Raw genomic sequence first — 23,869 nt, forward strand, 5'->3', positions numbered from 1 at the left:
TGCCTTGTTGGATAGTGGGGATTTGCAAAGCTTACTTCCCATACAACCCTTTGAAAAATCGGGACCATCACATTGCATCGCAGTGCATATAAATTTGTTACATGCGATGTGATGCGATTATGGAGTTGCAACACACCAGATTGTGTGCCATGTTTCTGAACAAGTCCCTGAATATTTTTTAACGATATACTTTATCCCTTTCTAATTACAGAGTTGATCCATGTTGGTTCTTGTTGGCCTAGTTGGTTCTTGTTGGCCTTGTTCGGCTTGAAGTTTTCTGTCTTTTTTGGAGTTGTTGATTCAAAGTTTATTTTCGAAAGAGTCTGCATCACAAAATTATTGGGGTTCATTTGCAATGGATGTAAGTAGCAAACTGCCAGGTGTACCTCGGTGCCATGTCCGTCTGCAACAGGGCCACTACTGACCAGCACGCTATGTTCCCATTCATGTTTCCCCCTGCAGGTCCTTATGTCTCCTGCTGCCTCTGCAAACATCCCTTTGCAGTTTGATGTCTGCCTTCACGCCACATCCAGTTCATTCCCAAGTGCCAGAGACAGGCCCCACTTCTCAGCTGCTGTGTGAAATTGGTAAGTAGCTCATTCATGTGCCCCCGCAACACTGGTGTTCAACCTGTGGCACTCCTCAGGGAGGGCCACAGGTTGAAGACCCATCCCCTAGGTTAAACCCCAAACAAACCAAGGGCGCATGCGCTGTGTGCCAGGTGTACCTCGGTGCCATGTCCGTCTGCAACAGGGCCACTACTGACCAGCACGCTATGTTCCCAATCATGTTTCCCCCTGCAGGTCCTTATGTCTCCTGCTGCCTCTGCAAACATCCCTTTGCAGTTTGATGTCTGCCTTCACGCCACATCCAGTTCATTCCCAAGTGCCAGAGACAGGCCCCACTTCTCAGCTGCTGTGTGAAATTGGTAAGTGGCTCATTCATGTGCCCCCGCAACACTGGTGTTCAACCTGTGGCACTCCTCAGGGAGGGCCACAGGTTGAAGTCCCATCCCCTAGGTTAAACCCCAAACAAACCAAGGGCGCATGCGCTGTGGGCCAGGTGTAACTCAGTTCCATGTCTGTTTATAACAGGGCCAATACTAACCATTAATTTTTCCCCTTGCAGGTCCATATGTCTACTGCTGGCCACACAGAGAACACTGTGCTTGATGACCGGTTGAACCGATGGCAAAATCTTTGCATTACACCACTTGCATCGTGTGTCATAAAATTGTATTGTTATACTATAATAGTTCAATGTAAATAATTGTATACGAAAAATGATTCTTGAAATGTTGTTTGGTTCATTAAAATTTTATTGAACAATTTTGGATTTTCGACTGACATGAATCATGACCTTTGATGTTGTTTCATTTATAAATAGTTAGAAAGATATAAAAACGCTCAAAAAATGAGAAAATATTCAAAGTGTTTAGAGAAACAGAGAACCAAGATAAGCCACAAGGTAAAGTTTCAGAACTGTCATTTGTTTGTAACAATGACCATTGTCACCACTGACCACGCTGCTCCTTCCAAATGTGCAGTGCGTCACATCTGGGGGGAGAAGGTTGGCCAGTGTTGACAATGGAACATTGAAATCAGCACAAATGATATACGCCACAAGGTAAAGTTTCAGAACTGTCATTTGTTTGTAACAATGACCATTGTCACCACTGACCACGCTGCTCCTTCCAAATGTGCAGTGCGTCACATCTGGGGGGAGAAGGTTGGCCAGTGTTGACAATGGAACATTGAAATCAGCACAAATGATATACGCCACAAGGTAAAGTTTCAGAACTGTCATTTGTTTGTAACAATGACCATTGTCACCACTGACCACGCTGCTCCTTCCAAATGTGCAGTGCGTCACATCTGGGGGGAGAAGGTTGGCCAGTGTTGACAATGGTTCCTATGTTGCTGCATTGAAAAAAAAAACTTATAGATAATAAACAATAAAAACTTAAATAAGTGCAATTTCACAATAAAAATACCTATTCCTTCCTAAAGAGACCAGAGTCAAATCTGGATGGAGATGGATGTTACAAGTTATTACTGTGAAAACAATGTAATTTTAAACTTTTTATAATTCCTGTGAAATCTGAGTTTCATCGTCATCCTGTGTAGGTGCTGATAATGACAGATCGTTAGCTAACGATTCAGGTTGCACACAAGATGTTGTCGCATGATCTGGCTCTCTAACATTTGGAAACATGCCTGAATATCCTGTGTACATTTGGGAATAGGAATAGGTATTTTGTGTGGGAAATACACCCCCTTTCCTCTCGTTTACTGATGCTTTTCTTTGTTTTTCACTTATGTTTTTTTTGTGCGACTTTGCAATCATGTCCTCTGCAATTAACTTCAGAGAAGTAGCAATCAACCCTGTACTGGCAGAAGTTTGTCGATGGCACTCTAACATGATATTAAAGGTATTTGCTGATTGTGCATTAGCATCTGAAATTTTCATTAAACTGTGTGCGTGGCTAGTTGTATTGTCAACCAATTTGTTGATTGACACAGCTATAATATTCAGTATATCCTGAGTAGTTTTGTATTGGCTCTGGCGGTTTACATCAATCTGTTTTACTATGTCTATAAAACCTTTAAAAGTGTTTTCTAAGCTATCTAGTCTTTTGTTTAAAACTTTTTCAAAGTCAACATGTCTCCGCTGCATTTGATCTGCCAAAGCTCTGATATGCAGATATTCTGGTTCTTCTGATGTGTCGTTGTTTCCAAGCTGCCTTGCTTGAGATGCTGTAAGGATAGAGAAATTTTGAAGAACATTCAATTACTTGATTTTATTTGTAAATAATGAAGAGTGTAGTAGAAAACCAAAGATATTGCTGAAATATATTATTACTTACGTATAGGTGTTGATTCCGATTGTCGCACCTCCACATCTCCATCCTCAGACAAATTTTCAATTAAATCAGGCCTAAAAAAACGACCAATTCCGGAGGAAAGTCCTCCACTTGTCATAGGCATATCTTCTGTAATTAAAATTCCCATAAAATTTATTATAAACAAATAAATCACACTTTTCATGTAAGGAGTGCATAATATTTCCAAAAAAGTATTACTGTTTAATAAAATACATCCCTTGATTATAAACTGGTTTTATGCCGCAATACACAGCTATTTTTTAAAAAAAAACTAACCTTTTTCTTTTGGATTTACAGTACTCTCGCATTCCATCTGTTGAGAATTTCTCTCCCTTGAGGATCGGTTACCGGAATAATTATCTATGGAACTGCTGTTGAAACCCTCAAACGTTACGTCGGTTACATCAGATGATTCAAGGAAGCATGTGGGTATACTTTGCAATTCAGCCATACCACTGCCATCATTATCTTTCGAACGTTCAAGAACTCGATTGCTGGAATTATTGTGCCTTCTTTCCGCTTGCATTAAATGTTGACGCTCATCTAATGAAGGTAAAAATATTATTAATAACATTTCATTACATTTTGGTACATAGATTTTATGCTATTAAATTATTACCATTTTTACTAGACATATTTTTCTCATTGCTAATTCTGCTGCCTCTTTTCTTTCTAGGATTCTCCTCTTCCTCCTGAATGCCTCCTCGTCTAGAGTCAACACCTCCTTTCACTCCATAAATCATTATTGGGTTTAATCGTTTCTTGATTATTTCCTCCCAGGAAAGCCACTTTATTTTCATCTCCGGTCCGCCACCTGTACCTATCTCATGTCTTCTTTGCATACCCATTTTTTTTTTAGTTTGCCTGCGGCAGTCACTATACCTTTTGATACAATGTTTGGAATCTCTTTGAACACCTGATATAGAGGTGACTTTTTCGGCAATATTATTCCACATCTTTCTTTTCAATTTTGGAGCTGTAGTTGGTGCCCTTGGACCAAACAACATATCATAATATCTATCAACTGCCTCCACCAGAGCATAATTCTCGGACTCATTGAACCGTACGCCACGTTGAGCCTTTTTCAGATTTTCACCACCGGATCCTTCACCAGAAGAATGATGAGATGCTGAGTCATCAGAAAACCTTGCAACCTCATTTGTATCACTTTGCATGCTTTCTTGACTACGGATATTTGATCGCTGCCTATCATTGGGACGCTTCTTTTCTAGACTGTTTTGTGGCCGGCTGTGATGAACATTTTGTAAATGTTGCCTTTTGCTGTGGAACATCTGCAAACAGAATGAGAATTTACAATTTAAACATCATTACATTGCAAAATTGAAATCATCTTTGGTTGAAATAAAAATAAATACCTTCGAATGTCCACTTGTGGTGGCTTTTTGTTTATTGCGCGATGCTTCAACTTTCGCCCTCCAGATTCTAAATTCGGCACTTTGCTCCCAATCCTCCTCAAATCTTTCAAAATCTTCCTCCGTTGTCGAAATATCGGAACGATGTGGGCTTCTCAATGTTGGAGACTGTATAAAAAAGATGTAGTGTTATTGTTTTTAAACAAGCACATAATAAAAATTATTTGCCATGTTCAATTTGCCCTTAGTTTACCTATCTCTTTCAGGAATTTTTATTGTATGTCTAAATAAAAGGCATGTGTGCCAATGACATTCATTGATCACCCAGTTTAAGAAACCATAATGGTTATAGACCCAGCACCCACCCATGTTTTACCAAAGCACACCAAGCTGTAACCGCTACGTTTTGCCTTATAGAAGGCTGCTGTGTCTGTTCCAACTTCTCGAATAATGTGTTGTACTTGTGAGAGCCAAATACCATTTCTTCCAATAAATTATGGTTGGATATTAGGACAACATTTTAAGAAATTGGCGTGTTATAAAATCACCATAAACAAATAAATGGATGTTAGTATTGATGTACCGACACATGGTGATTTTTAAAATCGCATTGGGGCGTGGTGTGAGGGTTGTTGGGGTTGGAATATCATATAGGAGGGTTCACTCTGAGGTGGCAACAGTATGAGCCGCACACCCACAGGCCTTGTCCGTGACACTCGATGCAATGCATATTTACTGATCCAGACTATCATTACATATTGGTGATACTATATTCATAAACCCAAAATTATTTTAATTACCCGATGTCTTCCATTGCTTTTCTTTCTAGTTCCAACAAGGCTTGTCGTCTTCAAAGCCATCTCATCCAGTTCTTGATGCTCTGTATTTTTATGCACTGAATCTTCTGAAGAGGAATCCACTGGTGAAAAAAGACTTCTTTCTGTAGACATTCCTAATAAATACAAAGGTCATGATTGAGCATGGTCGTTTCAATGTACAACAAAAGATCCCCATGTGCTAAACTTGCACAGTGAATACACCCAGTTGAATAACTTTATAACAGATGCCCATAGGCGGGGTGTGGATCATGTGTGAGAATGAAATTATATATGTACAGTCATAAAGTCGTCCCCACTAGTGCAACTTCCCTGGAAGGTCGACCTGACTTAGGTCTAAAAAGGACAAGGTCTTAATGAGTTATGTTGGAATTTGAATAGAGATCGACAGGTCATAAGATGAGCAGGGAATTTCCAGCACTTATGTGGGCACGACATATAACTGTAGAAATAAGGTCAGTCTGATTGATTACCGCTTCTATTAGAATGACTACTGTTTATGCCAGACTAATATACAGACACACCCGCATAGGCACACACAGCAACTCACACACATATAAAATCCACATATATAGAAACTGCAACATACTTCACATGTACACACATAACAGGACGGACATATGCACATACACCCACAATTCATATATGGCATTAACAGACACAAATCCATGTATACACACAACAACATATGCACATACACCCACATCCATACACACAGCGTTATATGCACAAGAACCACCATCTATACACACTTCCACAAACATCACATGTATACACATGCAGTTGCTACAGATGCACATACACCCACAATTATAAACTGCAACTTTCAGGTACACAGACACATGTATGCACACAGCTACATGTGCCCATACATCCACATGTACTGTAGACCAACCTCTCTAAATACAGTGACATAATAGCCCTTACATACACACAAGCAACACATACATAAATAAACAAAGCAGCATCTACATAAACACACAATACACATACAAATCCTCACACACTGCGACTGCCCCCTCACACCTCTAAAAGAGCCATCTAGCTATTTCTTTATTCATAAGATAGTTGGAGGTGGTCAGCTGGATGGGCTTTATGGCTGCGAGGAAGACACAGGGGCTTTCTGCGTGTGACAGGAAGTCACGTCTCCTCCTGTGACTGAGCTCCTCCAGCAATGCTGCTATTCACTGCAGCGCTGCTCCATCACAAAGCATTCTGGCTGGCACGCAGGGGCTGGAGTTTAACAAATGCTGCTGGTCAGGCAGGGTGCACCCTTAAGACGTTCCCCAACAAGAAAGTGCAAAGCTTTGAAAAGTGGCCATGCTGACCCACCCCAACCGTGCACACTTCAAAGCTCATATAACAGTACAATTTGAATTTATCCCCTTAACAACCAAGCACTAAAAAAAACCAATTTGGAAATATGAAAGACATGCCACACACAAGGAGAGTATCGTTTAAAGGACATGCTAAAATCTCACTAACAACGGACAAAACTAAAAAGCCCTAACCTGTGGTTAAATTCAAGGACAACGCTGTCGAGCAGAAGGTTCCATTTTAAAGAAAATAAACAATAGAAACAGCGCAGCAATACTGTACAAAACAACTAATAAAATAAAGGATATTACTCACTCTGTTTGAAGACACGCGGTCCGAACGTGGAAGGGGGCTGCTGTGATCCACTGCACTACGGCCATTAGACACAACACTGTCGGCATCCCAAAATGGTGGATGCGTTGCGCAGCACGTTCTTTTTATACAATACGCGTAAGTTTCGCTTAGCGAAAAAGTCACGCCCATTTTTCGATACATTTCACTTTTTTCACTTCTTGCTGTCTCCGGAAAAAAAACCTTTGAATACCTCGAAAAAAAAAATAGCGAAAAAGGATTCTTGATGCGAAATAAACGAAAACATAATGTTAAACGTAAAATAGGTTTTTTCGGAGCACATTGAATACCCCCCTCAGTGTGCAATTGGGATACAAAATGTTTTTTTGTCCTAGCCAGAATTACCCCTCCCTTTTGGCACCTGAGTGACACACCTCTGATTGAGCAGCTTACCAACAAATGTGTTGTGTAGGGCTAATAGTTACCCAGCGCCGCTAGAGGCCTTGGGATAGCATTGCAGCAATTGTCCTCAGATCTATATGGCCAATTGGGAAAAGGTGTTGGGATCATTTGGTCTACAGCATGATGGTCGACATGGGTATAGCTCGACAAGGGGAAAAGGTCGACATGGTTCTAGGTCGAAAGGTCATTAGTTCGACAGGTCATTAGTTCGACAGAGAAAAGGTTGACATGGGGTTTTTCACTGTTTTTTTTTACCTGAATGTCAACACAGTCGACATGGACACAGTTTCAAGTGCACCGCATCACATGCTGCGCTCCCTATGTGTCGGGCACGGTGCCTTGCTGCGCTCAGCACACTATTTTATTCTCCCACCACGTCCTAGTGGATGGTAGGGCATGTCTGCTCAAAAAACAGTGAAAAACCCCATGTCCACCTTTTGACTGTCGAACTAATGACCTTTCGACCTAGAACCATGTCGACCTTTTCCCATGTCGACCATCATGCTGTAGACCAAATGATCGTATACCGGGAAAAGAAGGTTGTATTTGTAATCCAAGCTGGAAGCAGTGGAAACCAACGTATAAATTATACTGTCATATATTGTCATTTGCATGGGGATTCAAATGAAAAACCGGTACTAGCACGGCGCCCATCGCATCGTATACCATAACACTAAATAAGGTATATGATGTTATGCGATGCGATGTTGTACAATAAAATATTGCATCGCATCATATGCCATACAATTTTTGATTGTACAAGCACCCTGATGGGTCCTTACAATGTGAAATGGCCCCCCATAGTCAATGCCACCCCCAGGATCAACGCCAACCCGAAGCGTGGCGAGCGCAGCGGTACGCGTCCTCTGACCTTTTCATACCCCCACTATCCACAGGGCCATTTAACATTGCAAGGACCCATCAGGATGGTTGTACAATAAAAAATCGTATACCATTGTATGCGGCTATATGGCATGCGACCGAGAACATGCAGATGGGATTCTATGTCCAGCCTGCAGTGTGACAAGAAGGGGGCGTGGCCGGGAAGAGGCGCGCTGCGGCTGAGATCTCATCACTTCCCGGCAGTTCTCGGCAGAACGAGCCCGTCTGCTTGTGAAGTCGGGCTCGTTCTGACGAGCTACCCTGTTCAATGATGTCGGGGAAGATAGCATTGAATAGGACCCGGTGGCCATCTCCACCATCAGGAGATGCTCGACGGTGATTGCATAACCCCATTAGTATAGTTTAGTTTGATATAAGGAAATTGTACAACAGGATAAAGACATGTTCTATGTACAGCAGTGATGGCTAACCTTGATACTCCAGCTATTGTTGAACTACACATCCCAGCATTCCCTGCTACAGTTCTGCTTGTTGACCATTCCTAAACTGATGCAGGACATACTGGGATGTGTAGTTCAACCTTATACACACACACTGTAATGTCCATTGCACATTATGTTGTACACCGTAGTGCCCATTACACATTATGCCGCAGACCATAATGCCCCTTACACATTATGACACTCACGTAATGCCCATCATATTATGCCATACACCATAATGCCCATTTGCACTGTGGGAGGAAACTGGAGTACCCACTATGTAGTTCTGCCTGCACAGTCTATTTTTCTATCTGATTTTGATGCTGCGGGTCCGCGCATTGAATCAGCATTGAATGTGGCTAAAAACCATTTGATTTAGATTCCATTTTGCTTATGTAAGCAAAATTGAATAGAAAAATAGACCAAATTGAACAATGTGTACGGGGCATTAGACCCAGGACCCAGTAGCTACAAGTGTTGGAACGATCAGCCATACGGACCGTTTTTACATTGCCCGACAATCCCCATGCTATCTTACAGATAGCAGCGCTGATAATGATGCTGCATTGTGCCCCTGTTTCCTTGCTCGTGTTGCCGCAGTTATACATGGTGAGAATCGGTATACCACATCTGCACCATAATGGTGCATAATACATTTACCCCTTATATTCCACCAACTTTACTTAGACTTTAAGTTATCGTTAGCAGAGCCTTCCAGACTCTTGTTCTCCCTATGCACTATCCTTTCCTCCAGTGCACTCCCACTCACAGCAGCTCTGATCCTTTGTGTCAGGGCAGTGCGTCATTTATGCAGTGGCGTAACTATAGCTCTGCAGCCCGCAGGGTGGCATATAGAAAGTGTGGGCGCCGGGGGTCTGCGGGGCTATAGTTACCCACTGCTGTCTGGCCTGCGTCATGGTCCCATCTCTCCCGGTGCCAGCTCCTGCTGCTATAATGAAAACTGACACTTAGAAAATGGATGCCCCCATACTGCAGACCGTTTTCTGTCTGCAGTATGGGGGCAGCCATTTTCAAAGAGTCAGTTTTCATTATAGCAGCAGGAGCCGGCGCCAGGAGAGACGGGACTGTGACCGCAGATGCGGCCTGGCATGGGGGGCGCTGAAAAATTTGTGGCGGGGGGGGGGGGGGGGGGGCGCAAATTAGGTAGTTACTCCAACGATTTAGGGCCTTATTCTAGTTCACTCTTTCTGGCAAAATCCTTCTTAGATGGACAAAACCATGTGAACTGCAGGTGGGGCAGATGTTACTTTTGAAGAGAGAATTAGATTTGGGTGGGGTTTTACTTCAAAGTAAGATCTATATTGCAGTGTAAAAATAAAGCAGCCAGTATTTACCCTGCACAGAAACTAAATAACTCACCCAAATCTAATTCTCTCTGCACATGTTACATCTGCCCCCCTGCAGTGCACATGATTTTGTCACAAAAAGTGAACTAGAATAAGGCCCTGAGTGCTACTGTTTTTATTGGTCTCTCTTTACTCTTAATTTTGCAATGTTTCATACATTACCTTTTTAATAGTCTGTTTGAGTCTATTCACAATTAATTATCGCTTCTTATTCCTGTATAGCCCTACAGACATCATAAATCTAATAATTAAAAATGTTTTATTTTCCTAAACTCATTCTGCTATTTGTCAGTTAATGAATAATAAATAAAAATGTGATAATAAAATTAGAAGTGTGTTGCATGCCAATCTAAAATTGGATATTTACCCTTTTATTATGTTCTAGAACTTATCAGGAAATGTTTCCTATGGACGTTGGAGATTACCAAGAGCTATTGCAGGAGAAAGACATGGATATGCAACGCAATCTGACAGGCCAATCAGTCGTTTCCCTATTCCGTACAAAAAGGACTTACCGTATGACATAGTGGAATTGATGGAAGAAGTAGAGAGGAAGGTAATTATATAAACATTTTAATTAAATATACTCTTTAAAGCTTTACAATTGTTGCTTATGCTTTTACTAGCCATATTTTGCTAGCAAAATCATTGTCCTTATAATTTTGGCTAATGAATCCCCCGTGGGCTATCCAATTAGCTATCCAATTAGCCCTAACCGCTGGCAATTAACGGGGATTAGTCTTTGCGTGCCTCAGGCATGCAAAGCCGAATCACTGATAACCAGCCCTATCAGTCCCTTTTCCCACAATAACAAATGGGTCCAGGAACTTATCCCAGATCCCATGTGTTTTTGCTTAAACATGGGTCATTTACTACATGGGAAAAACTGCCTGTATTATTAAGTTTACAAAGCCTGTTTTGGCATGTGGTGAATACAGGGTGACAGGCCAAATCTTTTTTTTATGTTCATTGTGGTTTTATATTGTGACTTTTTTTTTTTTTTTAAACGGTATTACACTATTGAAAGTTTATTTATATTTCCCTCAACCTTGCATATGAGAATGAAGTATTGGGGAAGCTGGAGTCCCAGTGACATCAGGGTGTGATCCCTCTCCTTAAGCTGTTTTAAGTCTACTCTGGCCAGTAGACTAGAGAATTGGGTATGAGTCACTTATCTTAAGGCCCCCATACATTAGTCCGACTTGTCCTAAGGACAAGTCGGACCTGATTTCCCCCTGCAGCTCCCCGGGAGGGGGACACACGATTTGGCACTTGATGTGCCAAGTTTTGCAAATGCAATGTGGAGCGAGCAGGGGGGCCGGGGACATCGAGGTGGCGGGTGGGGGATGCTGCAAGGCGGCTGGGGGGACAGACGCACGCTGCTAGTAGTGCGGACGCTGCGGGGGACACAAGCGGCAGTAACATAGAGCCGGGCGGGGGGAGCCGGGAGCTGTCAGTACTGAAAAAAAAAAAGCCCATACAATGAATGGGCAGCCTGTGATTGGCTGAGCGCTCTCTCAGCCAATTGCTGACAGGCTGAGAGAGCGCTCAGCCAATCACAGGCTGCCCATTCATTGTATGGGCTTTTTTTTTTTTTCAGTGCTGACAGCTCCCGGCTCCCCCCGCCCGGCTCTATGTCACTGCCGCCTGTGTCCCCCGCAGCGTCCGCACTACTAGCGGCGTGTCCCCCCCCCCTACCCGGACGGAGCATGACAGCTCCCTGCTCCGGCTCCCCCTGCCGCCCCCCTCCCTCGCCGGCGTCTCCCGCCCCCCTCCCTCGCCGGCGTCCTCAGAGTCCCCACGGCTGTACATAAGATTTATCTTATGTGCAGCCGGTCCGACGTCCCGACTCTGACCCGATGCCCACGGGACCGCGCATTGGGTCGGACCGGGTGTCAAAACCTGCGATTTGGTCCGATTTCACTGCCCGATTCACCTGGATCGGGTGAAATCGGGGCCAAATTGCATAGTGTATGGCGGCCTTTAGGGTATTATATCTAAAGACATATTTATAACAGTGGTGTGTGTATGTATATATATATATATATATATATATATATATATATATATATATATATATATATATATCTTTTGTCTTTGAGTTACTATTCAATCGTATGAAGAGGAACCAGACGGATACTGGATATACTGTGCCTATGGAACTTGTCAGTGGTCCTTTGTACATTATTGTTTGAGTGTTGGTGACACTTAAGGCCCCCATACACTACGCGATTTGGCCCCGATTTCACCCGATTCTGGAGGATTGGGCCGATAAATCAGGTGAAATTGGCCAAATTGGTCCTGTGCGCATCGGATCAGATCCGGATGTCGGACGGTCTGCACATAAGATAAATCATGTGCAGCCATCTCGGGGAGTGGCAGGAGCAGGCTGGGAGTGGGGTCCGGTCCAGGGGAGCGGCACGAGATGTAGCGGCAGGCAGGTACCGGGGCTAGGGATGCCAATCCCGGGGCATTTTTTAAATCACGGGAATCGGGATTGAAAAATGCTCAATCCCGGGATTGGCATCAGTTTAGGCCAAAAAACATGCTACAAAGAAGCCCAGTCCGCCCCGCACATTCATTTACTTACACCGGCGGCCGGGAGCAGGGCAGACTGTCTGAAGACAGGAGCGGGAGGCGGCGGTAGCAGCAGCAGCAGAGCCGCCCGGAGGGCGGGCGGCCAACGCTGCCAGGTCCAGTCCAAGTCAGAGATGATTCTGGAGCAGGTATGGGCAGTCCGAACTGCGCAGCGTGATGGTCAGAGGTCACGCTGCGCAGGTCGGACTGCCCATACCCGCTCCAGACTGCAGTCTGGGGATCAGGAACTCCTGGGTAGCGTCTGAGCACTCGCTCAGACGCTGCCCGGCATTAGATATGCGCATGCGCATATAATCACGAAATCCCGGGATTGGAAGATCCAATCCCGGGATTCAAATCCCGGCGTTTTTTAGGCCAGATCCCGGGATTGGCCACCCTAACCGCGGTGCAGATGCAGAGCAGAGAGACCGGGGGCGCGGCGGGAGAATAGAAAGAAATCCTATTCAAAAGACTGGGCGGCCGCTGATTGGCTGGGAACTCAGCCAATCAGCGGCCGCCCAGTCTTTTGAATAGGATGGTTTCTATTCTCCCACTGCTCTGCGGTCCAAACGGCAAGCGGGAGAATAGAAACCATCCTGTTCAAAAGACTGGGCGGCTGCTGATTGGCTGAGTTACCAGCCAATCAGCGGCCGCCCAGTCTTTTGAATAGGATTTCTTTTTTATTCTCCTGCCGCGCCCCCGGTCTCTCTGCTCTGCATCTGCGCCGCGGTCCCCGCTCCCTGCCTGATGCTACATCTCGTGCCGCTCCCCGCTCCCACCGCTAGCTCTCCAGCAGCTCCCCAGGTTTTTACATGTGATAAATCGCATCCGATTTATCACATGTAAAAAATGGCACATCAAGTGCCAAATCTTATCAAGCTCCCCCGGGGAGCTGCTGGGGAAGCTCAGGGGAAATTGGAGCTGACTTGTCCTTAGGACAAGTCGCCCTAGTGTATGGGGGCCTTTACACTGGTTTGGTTTAGTGGGTTGCCTCTGGTGTACTTGTTGTATTTCAAATCTTTTTTTCTACAGTACTTAGCAGAAAAACATTTGCTTCAGGTAACAGATAAGGCTCTTAAGGCCCCCATACACCAGGACAATTTACATGCAACTTGGGCTTTTTTTCCATGTAATTGTGGTGATCAATCACATGAAAATCATCCAAACTGCATGTGATTGACAGCAGGTCCCTTGCGATGAATGGTCCGTGCGCATGGCATTGGAGCCTGTGAGTTACACTGGCTGCAGAAGCTTCTGAGCTGGGCAGGCTTTGCTAGAATGGCATGCAATCCTGTCGCCTGGGAAGCTCCCAGGCAGCTCAATGGGCGACCACGGGTGACTTCTCCAAGGCGAGAAGTTGCATTAATGGTGTGTACACATGGTGAGTTTCCTTTGCTATTGGACTAAGATTCGATTGCTATGCAATCTTTGCTAACTCACGTAAATATACATACAATTCATACTATTATTATTATTATTATTTTATTTATAAGGCGCCACAAGTGTTTTGCAGCGCCGTACAAAGGAACAGTACAGGGAGACAAAATTTGGCATTGCATTGAATAAATAACAAAAATAGAGTACAAATAAAGAGCGCCACAGTTCAATACACATTACAGCTTAAATATAAGTAGTGAGGACTAAATTAACATACTATAAGAGGCTTGAGGCCAATGATGGAGAGGAGTATTCGGATGGAGATGGTCATTGAGTGTTTGAGTATGGGAGAGCTGTGAGTGAAATATAAAGAGAAGAGGGCTTTGACAACAGGAGGGAAGAGGGCCCTGCTCGGAGGAGCTTACAATCTAGTAAGAAGGGGAAACAGACAGATTACAAGAGGTGCAAGCAAGTGGGTGGTGGCTAAATAGCAGGATGTAAACAGGCAAGTGGTTGGAGAACCAGCTAGTTTATGCAGTGGAAGGGTACGCTTTGATGAATAGGTGAGTTTTCAGTGCCCGTTTGAAGCTTTCCAAGGTCGGGGAGAGTCTAATGGAGCGAGGGAGTGCGTTTCACTGAAGGGGTGCAGCACGGACAAAGTCCTGTACTCTAGCATGGGAAGCAGTGATCAGGGTGGAGGAGAGACGACAGTCGTCGGCCAACCATAGAGGCCGGGAGGGTGTGTGAAAAGAGATGAGGCTAGAGATATACAGTATGGAGTTGGACCAATGGAATTAAAGATGGCCCTGTATGTGAGTGTGAGGTGTTTGAAGAGGATTCTGTAGGGGAATGGGAGCCAGTGCAGATTTTGTTGAAGGGGAGTGGCAGAATTAGAGCGGCGGGAGAAGAAGATAAGTCTGGCTGCAGAGTTGAGGACAGATTGGAGAGGAGCCAGTTGGAATGGAGCGAGGCTGGTGAGGAGAGCATTGCAGTAGTCGAGCCGTGAGATGACCAGTGAGTGGATGATAAGCTTAGTTGCACTCTGTGAGAGAAATGCCTGATGTGAGCAATGTTGCGTAACTGGAACCGGCTTGGATGTGGGGTGCAAAGGAGGGAGGAGTCGAGAGTGACACCCAGGCAGCGGAGTTGGGGAACGGGGGAGATGATGGTGGTGTTATCAGTGATAGAGATATTAGTAGGGGACTATCTACATACAATCTGCACTATATAGTCATTGCTGCACTGTGTATTTGGCTTATCGATTTCAGCTGAACGGGAATCCGCATCGAATCGGGATAGAAATTGCTTTCTTCTTCTAAGGTTAGCATTAATATTTGGGAGGGGGTGTTTCAATAAAAAAAAAAAATTGTGGGAGGGGGGTGGGAGTCAATCCTATGAGTGATACATGTGTTTTCGAGTATGCCGGCACTTATTGGGGATTGTTTTGCCTGCTTGCGGCTCACTACAGTTTTGTTGGGGTCAATAGGACCCCTGCCAATCCAAATATCTACTATAAATATCCGCAGGTAATTGGATAACCCCCATAGTCTCTAATCCGTCTCGTTCTAGGGGGGATATCACCAGTGGATACAGATATTGCAAAAAACTGGAATGGAATAGACCCCACATGTAAACAGGGAAAGAAATGAATTAATATATCAAACCTCCCAAAGGTCCCAATTTTAGCAGACTTGTTTCAGTTTAAGGAGAATGTCCTGCAGTTGGCAATTGCAGACAAGAGGCAACTTCTTGCTCACCATGGAGCAGGTACCACAGGCAAATTCAGACTTAAATTAAACAGTGATATCAGGGGATGGGTGCTGAGGCAGGCCTACTGTTTTATATTGCTATGCCCTTCGCCCTGAGTTTGTTTAGCCTTTTGCAACATAACTGCTCCCCGCTGTCACAGCCCCTTCTCGAGTTGCTTCACAATTTAGATAAGTCTGTTCCTGAGAGGTTTGTAACATAACTTTAGATTAAATTGGTTCCTAAAACCTTACGTTGTTATTTCAAAGAGTCCAAATCAGGTCACCTCAAAAGATCCTTCATAATTGGGTGGTGGTTATTATTTATTTATATAGCCCCATCATTTTCCATTGCTCTTTGTAATTGGGAACATCAGCCGCCTGTCCCCGGCATGTTGATGAAACACTGGCCGTTCCCATGTCCCATTGCCGCTGTCCCACCCCCTCCCTCCCCGCAGTGCAAATCACAGCGGCCATTCGCGGATTGGGTTTGCACATGTGCACGCATGCGCAAAACTTGACCATTGGGCAGGAGACTATTTTGGTTCATTTCAAATGAACCAGATTCTGCCCTTGTGTCCTTTTTGAATAATATTGCATGTTTTTTTATTTATTTTTTTACACCATTCAGCTAGTATTTACATGTCCATTATATTCTTTCTTTTTTCCTTTTTAGAGTGGTTTTTTGCCAAATGTTTTTAAAGCAATGGCACATCGGCCAGAAGAGTTCAGAGCATTTTTTGCTTATTATGATATCATTATGAACAAGGAAACTGGTAAGCAGAACATTCTGTTTTTTTTCCAAGCTTCATTTTTTTTTATCTTTTATATGGGCCTTATTCAGATCTGAGCTCAGTATTTTTTGTGAAAATGGGCAAAGCCAAGTGCACTGCAGGTGGGGCAGATGTAACATGTGCACAGAGAGTTAGATTTGTGTGAGTTATTTTGTTTCTGTGCAGGGTAAATACCGGCTGCATTATTTTTACACTGCTATTTAGATTTCAGCACACCCCACCCAAATTGAACTCTCTCTATACATGTTACATCTGCCCCACCTGCAGTGCACATGGTTTTGCCGATTTTCCAAACAAATTTGTACTGAGCTCTGATCTGAATAAAGCCCCATGTGTAAAATAAATCATAGACATGGTGCAGTATTCCTACAGACACCAGTGTACTGTTTTTATGGAACTATTGTTGGAAGTTTGAAACTACAGGCAGCCGAGTTGTAAAATAAATTTGTGCTGCCACTAAGATATAATTATTGTGTTACACCACTGGTTCTCAAACTCGGTCCTCATTTTCCTGGTCACCTGTGGATTTTTAAAACATGGCCTTTTGTGATGCACAGTACTCTTGCCGCATGACCTGGAAAACATGACCTGTGTGAGGTCATGAGGACTAAGGGGAGTGTAATAAATGGCACTGCTCATGCTGGTATTTTTTATTCGACAAGATATAATGCCATCTTGTTTGGGGAGTGAATCCAGTGATCCCCATCAGCCGTTACAGTGCCTCAGCCTAGTTCTGATGGTATGGTCTCATCCCCAGCCGGCTTTAGTGCGCATACATGAGATCTCGCTACTATAGCACGATATCTTGTGAGCAGAACACAGGTGGCAGAAGCAGCAGCCATCACAGCGATTGTCAATGGGGCAGAAACACCTGCAGCTGTCAAAATCAATAGCTGCAGGTTTCAGAATGGTAAGTGCCGACTATGCGCCCCTGTCACCTTGCACGCACCGCTGCTGTAATACATGGGGGAGAAGTGGTATCTGTGCATATAGTGTGTGCCGATACCACTTTTACCTCATACATCTACCCCAGAGTTTGAGAACCACAGTGTTAAGCTGGTCATACACTACTGCAATGTATCGCAGCAGTGTATGGCCATCTGATCCCCAGCGAGCGTCCAGAATCTTCCTAGGCGGCAAGATCACATGCAATACATCACATAAGGTCATTTAACATGTGATGTATCGCATACGACCCCTGTTCTCCATCACCGGGAGGGGGTCCGAGTTGGAGGTCGGACCTACATGCAAATCTGACCACCGCATCGGACCCAATGGCATGTCATACACATCCGATTTGGCCCGATTTCTTGGCCTGGTCCATTGCAAATGGGTGAAACTAGGCCAAATCACTGTAATCGCTTTAGACTTTTCTATTACAGCATATAAATGTTCCATACTTTTTATTTTATTTTCCAATTTATCTATCTGTATTACTTATGCCTTCAATTACAGATTGGGCCAGGCTTTTGGTATCTGCAGGTTATTTGAGCGAAAATGTACAGATCTTTCCTTATGAGGAAAATCCAAGCTTAACCCAAGTGGTGAATCCAGCTGGGTTGCATTTTACTACATCATATTTGTGATAGGCTGTTCATGGGTTCATCAGAAATCTGATTTTAGTGCCGTAACTAGACATTTTAGTGCCCTGTTTCCCCCTTACCCTCCCATGAGAGCTGCTGTGCTGCTAAAATACCTTCCTTGTGCCAGGCCACATAATGGCTTCCCTTGGCAGTCACTGACGCTGCAGGAGACGTGGGCCGGGATTGGGTGGGCAGCTGCAGTGCTGCCTGTTGTAATCACTATGGGACATATGTACTAAGCTTGAAAAGTGATAAAATGGAGAGTGATAAACAGCCAATCAGCTCATACCTGTACATTTTCAAACACAGCCTGCAGGTAGGAGCTGATTGGCTGGCTATCATTCTCTATTTTATCACTTTTCAAGCTTAGTACATCTGGCCCTATATGTTGCAGCAGCTTTGCGTACATTAGAATGACAGCACTGTTGCTGCCGGTGACAAGTGGATACAGGGGTGGTTGTTCTTCATCCACACTGCATATGCGCTGTGGAGCAGTCCATCTAGTCCTATGCATTAGAGCAGAATAAGCACTCTATCTATACTGGATGGATAGAGTTCCTTGCAGTCTCAAGGAGAGACTATGGCCCAGATTCTCTAAGCTTCAAAAGTGATAAAATGGAGAGTGATAAACAGCCAGCCAATCAGCTCCTGACTGACATTTTTCAAACTCAATCTGTGACATGGCAGGTAGGAGCTGGTTATTTATCACTCTTCATTTTATCACTTTTGAAGCTTAGACAATCTGGGCCCCTGTCATCTGTCAAAGACAAAGGTTGGGTGGGCACCATGTGGGAGTGTCCAGAAGGGCGCAGAATATGAGTTGAAGGCACCTGCACTAGCGGGTTAGTTATACCCGATAAAGACAAAGAAAAATGGGTGTCAGAACACAAGTTCTGTGGCAGCTCTAGGGTTGATTGGTTAAAAATAATAATGGATATTGAAAGATTGGATGATAGCTGTGTCTACACATTGCATTTTGACAGGTCCCTTTCAAAGGAATCTGTTTGGTAGAATAGAGCCTGCACATTTAAAGCTATGGCTGCATCTACACATTGGCCCTTGTTCTGGTGCACTCGCAGAGGCAAATTCCTTCTCAAATGGACAAAACCATGTGCTCTGCACGGGGGGGGGGGGGGGGGGCAGATGTAACATGTGCTGAGAGATTTAGACTTGGGTGAGTTATTTTGTTTCTGTGCTGGGAAAATACTGACTGCTTTATTTTTACACTGCAATATAGATCTCACTTTGAAGAAAAACCCCACCCAAATCTAATTATCTCTGCACAAGTTCTATCTGCCCCACCTGCGGTGCACATACATGGTTTTGTCCATTTGAGAAGGAATTTGCCTCTGCGAGTGAACCAAAATCAGGTCCATTATGTTTAGCAGGATACAGTCAAACAGGAGCTGTTTAGCAGGATGCTTACTCAAGAGGATATATACACAAGCCTGCTGCATCCTGCTAAAATGCAATGTGTAGAGGCAGCCTAATACATGAGTGTGTGGCAGGTCATAAAGAGGAGGGGTTTTATTAGTGACTGTACAATGAATTCAAAGTATGCTTGTCTTTGTGAAAATAAAATTATATTTTAAAGATGCATCCAAATTTTAAGCAAAATGGGATTGATGTGAAATGTAGAGTGATGTTCCTTTATCTTGCAGGCAATTTATCCAAAGCTGATAAAGAGTTAATAATTGTAGCAACCAGCGCAAACAACAAATGTCCATATTGTGTGACAGCTCACAGTGCATTACACAGAATATATTCAAAGAACAAAACATTGGCTGACCAGGTAAACCATCATTCCAGTTATGTTATGGCTGTTATACATATGTACCCCCAGTTCTTGTTGGAGAATAAGGGTTCGCTTCATTTGACCATCCAAATATTAACTATGTATTGCACCTTCCAGAGGGCTAAAGTGGATGGAGATAAAGGAACTTATTCTAAATAACTTGCAAGGCTGCGAAATTTGCAGCTTTGGGAGTCCCTCAGATGTCACCCGCACGCCAGCCCCACGCCCACTCTCAAGCTGCGATCCCCAGCAGGCATGTGAATGGATGAATGGATGATTTGCATAATCATCCATTCACAGACTTGGGTGCGAGTCTGTGCATCGGTGAACATCGAATGATTTCTCCAGCGCGCGATTTGAGACACCTTTATGGGTGCAGGCAGGCTGCTGACATTCGCTAACGCCAACTGCCCGCCCCGCGTCACCTGGTCATTACCATGGAAACGCCCAGCGTTTTCATGGAAACTCTAATTTTTTATAGTAGGATCTGTTTTGTTGGAAACCGCTGCGGATTGTCTAATTCCCTGCCGTTTTTCGACAATCCGTGCCGTTTACGGACTTTCCGACACTCTGTACATTTGAATTCCCACTGTCGATGTACTGTTGGAAGCCAGTATTCCGACTGTTGGGACGTCCCAATAGTCTGAATCCAGGATTGTATACCCCACAGTGTCTAGATAGACGGTCAATAGGTCTACCCCAAAGATCATATGTCAACATGGGCAAAAAGGGCGACTCTTGAAAGGGTCGACATGCGTTTTGCTAATTTTTTGGTTGTCAATGTCAACAACTGAACTCCCAATTAGAGTAACGCTTATCCTCGCATGACTCTCTTTGACCATGGATGGTGAGGTAAGAGCAAGCAATTAACAAAATCATGAAAAACTCATGGCAATCTTTTTTCATGTCGACATTTTGACCCTGTTGACCTTTTGGAGTAGAACTATTGACTGTCTAGACCAGGGGTTCCCAATCTTTTTCTAATCACGGCACCCTAGAGCATGGGTCTTCAAACTGTGGCCCTCCAGATGTTGTGGAACTACATATCCCAGCATGCCTTGCCACAGTTTTAACACTCCCTTATAGCAAAACTGTGGCAAGGCATGCTGGGATTTGTAGTTTCACAACATCTGGAGGGCCACAGTTTGAAGACCCATGCCCTAGAGTATCAGAATTTTTCCACGGCACCCCTAGGCCCCAAAATATATATACATCAAATGAAGTAGATTGGGTTTATATGTGTTTCTTAGGTTCAGTTATGTGGTGAAGGGCAGTATTTGGTTCTGATTGTACACATTATTTATGATTGGCGGCCGCCAGCACTGGTTTTGTCCAGAAAGAATTGATCATAAATAATTTAAATTGGTCCTGGACGACCAACCCGAGGCACCCCTGCCAGTTTCCCAAGGCACCCCAGGAAGCCTAGGCGCACAGTTTGGGAACCACTGGTCTAGACACTGTAGATCTATCAACTGGAACCAGGTTAGTTGGTACTTTTATCTCCATCCACTTTGTTTCGTTTAGAGCATAAACTCCTATGTTCTTAACATCCTGAACAGTTCCCGGTCACTATTTGTTTGGATTGCAGATCATGGGCCAGATGCACTAAGCTTCAAAAGTGATAAAATGGAGAGTGATAACCAGCCAGCCAATCAGCGCCATGTCACAGACTGTGTTTGACAAATATCAGATAGGAGCTGATTGGCTGGCTGTTTTTCACTCTCCATTTTATCACTTTTGAAGCTTAGTGCATCTGGCTCCATGAGAGGTCAGGTAATGGCTAAAAATCAAAGGATGCAGTTTCAAATGTGGCTTTGCTAGAGTTAAATCTAAATGTTTTGGAGTCCTACACAAATAATAGCTACTTTGTTTTTCTTAATTATTGCTATATGTTTTTTGTTTTTTTTATTTAGGTAGTTATCAATTATGATCTAGCTGATCTCGGCCAGAGAGAACGTGCCATGCTAGAGTTTGCTTTGGCAGTTGCCAAACCTGAAAACGTAACCGAGAAGCACTTCAGCAAACTGGAGGAACATGGTTTGGACCATGAAGATGCTTGGGATATTGCCATGGTGACTGCTTTTTTCGCTATGGCCAATCGTATTGCTCACTTAACAGATCTGCGACCTAATGAAGAGTTTTATGCCCTTGGGAGAATTCCAAGAGAAAAATCTGAAGAACCAAAATAAATGAGTTGTGGGACGAAACTGATTTATATATATATATATCTATGATGAATGAAACCTCTATTCTGGAATTGACTAATCTCACAAACTAAAAGATCACAAACTTGTTTGTACTACAACACTAAGCTTGAGTCAAAATGTAACAGTAGTAATATGGTAACTGGTTTAATGACATAGGGCCACATGCACTACGCTTCAAAAGTGATAAAATGGAGAGTGATAACCAACCAACCAATCATCTCCTGCCTGAAATTTTTTAAACAAAGTCTGTGACATGGCAGGTAGGAGCTGATTGGCTGGCTGTTTTTCACTCTCCATTTTATCACTTTTGAAGCTTAGTGCATCTCGCCCATAATGGTTTATGACCTATGTCCTAGGTTTCTTTGTATTTGGTTTATGACCTATAGCATCATCCAGGTTTACTAATACCTTAACTCATTGCAAATTAAATAAAAACGAAGAATTCTGAAATAAGTATAATAATACGCAGCAAGCCTCGCCATTTTCTTATTCACGCAATATGGAGGGATGAAGAAGGATAGATAGGAAACAAGGTTGCACAGAATACAGGGAGAGTTCCACTGGGTTTTCTCTGTATGATATTTTAAAGATAAAATTTGGTACTTATATGTTAGTATATGTTTGGTTAGTTTTCCACGTCCCCTCGCTGCGCTCGCCACACTATATTAAATCAACTCCATGCCGACATGGATAGTGGGGGTATGAGCGTACTAACTATAGTGGGCGCCCAACTAACATATAAGTACCGAGCATAGGCGAATCTAGAATTATGGTAATGGGTGGTCCCAGATCTAGACCTAACAGAAGGGGGACCTTGCGCGGCCTAGCCGCGCGACCAAAAAGGGGGCATGGTCTCATGGGAAGGAGGCGTGGCATAACAAAAAGGGGTGTGTTATTACACTTTAGACCATACACAGTAATGCCCATTACACATTTTAGTAAACTCCGTAATACCCATTACACATAAAGCCACACGCCGTAATGCCAATTACACATAAGGCCACACACCATAATGCCCATTACACATTGTGCTACACATCATGATGTCCATTACATAATATATAACAAACCGTAATGCCCATTACATATTTGCCACATAAGTGCTGCTTACCTACGTGCTCATTGCTAGGGGGTTCTTGCTTGATAGCACCATAGTACCCATTACACATGATGCCGCACACCATAGTACCCATTACATATGATGCCGCACACCATAGTACCCATTACACATGATGCCGCACACCATAGTACCCATTACACATGATGCCACACACCATAGTACCCATTACACATGATGCTGCACACATAATGTCCCTTACACATGATGCTGCACACATAATGTCCCTTACACATGATGCTGCACACATAATGCCCCTTACACATGATGCTGCACACATAATGCCCCTTACACATGATGCTGCACACCGTAATGCCCCTTACACATGATGCTGCACACCGTAATGCCCCTTACACATGATGCTGCACACCGTAATGCCCCTTGCACATTAAGCCACACATGCGTAATGCCCCCACATACCGCCACTTGTAGCGTCCCTTAAGCAATGCCCCCAAAAGTGCCACTTACTGTAAATTTTTATATGAGCCTTCGCTGCTGCTGCAGGGAGAGATAGAGAGCGGTGCAGCTGCTTCTATGGGGAGAGGAGCAGAGCGCAGCGCAGAGCACGCTCCCACTCCCCTCCTGGTGTCCCCTCTAGCTGAGTGGACATTTGAAATATTGTGCGCGCTGTTGTTGTGCGTGATGTCGTGGGAGCACGCCGGGCGCTGGCACCACATGATTAAGGGGGGGGGGGCGGGCTGAGGTGAAAGCGGGGAGAAGAATTGGAGCGGAAGCTGCAGGGGTGACAGTCATTGACAGCTGGGCAGAGAGCAGGGGGCTGCCCGGCTGTATTCAGAGCACTGCAAGTCACGGCTGTTT

The 23,869-nt window shown here is 44.1% G+C and overlaps 2 protein-coding genes across 3 annotated transcripts in view; one reads left to right on the forward strand and one right to left on the reverse strand.

The window, feature by feature from the left end:
* The window catches only part of LOC146074857 (uncharacterized), a 34,639-nt gene extending 11,882 nt beyond the window's left edge, over positions 1 to 22,757 (forward strand). Inside the window, exons 2-5 of the mRNA XM_083183456.1 lie at positions 10,241 to 10,411; positions 16,231 to 16,330; positions 19,593 to 19,723; positions 21,640 to 22,757. Of these exons, the coding sequence (XP_083039582.1) occupies positions 10,241 to 10,411; positions 16,231 to 16,330; positions 19,593 to 19,723; positions 21,640 to 21,915 (678 nt within the window). The 3' untranslated portion in view covers positions 21,916 to 22,757. The remainder of the gene's footprint in view (positions 1 to 10,240; positions 10,412 to 16,230; positions 16,331 to 19,592; positions 19,724 to 21,639) is intronic.
* On the reverse strand, positions 1,351 to 7,327 carry LOC146074852 (uncharacterized). 2 transcript variants are annotated; one of them, XM_083183424.1, is made up of 7 exons: positions 6,120 to 7,327; positions 5,058 to 5,209; positions 4,261 to 4,425; positions 3,504 to 4,176; positions 3,161 to 3,427; positions 2,867 to 2,992; positions 1,351 to 2,756 (listed from the first exon to the last, which is right to left on the reverse strand). In XM_083183424.1, exons 2-7 carry the CDS (start codon positions 5,205 to 5,207, stop codon positions 2,083 to 2,085), a joined length of 2,055 nt encoding a protein of 684 aa, XP_083039550.1. In that variant the 5' UTR covers positions 5,208 to 5,209; positions 6,120 to 7,327; the 3' UTR covers positions 1,351 to 2,082. The 2 variants fall into 2 exon arrangements, with proteins under 2 accessions (XP_083039550.1, XP_083039539.1); XM_083183413.1 differs by having other exon boundaries at positions 6,726 to 7,326.
* Positions 22,758 to 23,869: the final 1,112 nt, after the last annotated feature.

Source organism: Crinia signifera, chromosome 1 (assembly GCF_055691185.1).
Source record: "Crinia signifera chromosome 1, ASM5569118v1, whole genome shotgun sequence".
Taxonomy (NCBI): domain Eukaryota; kingdom Metazoa; phylum Chordata; class Amphibia; order Anura; family Myobatrachidae; genus Crinia; species Crinia signifera.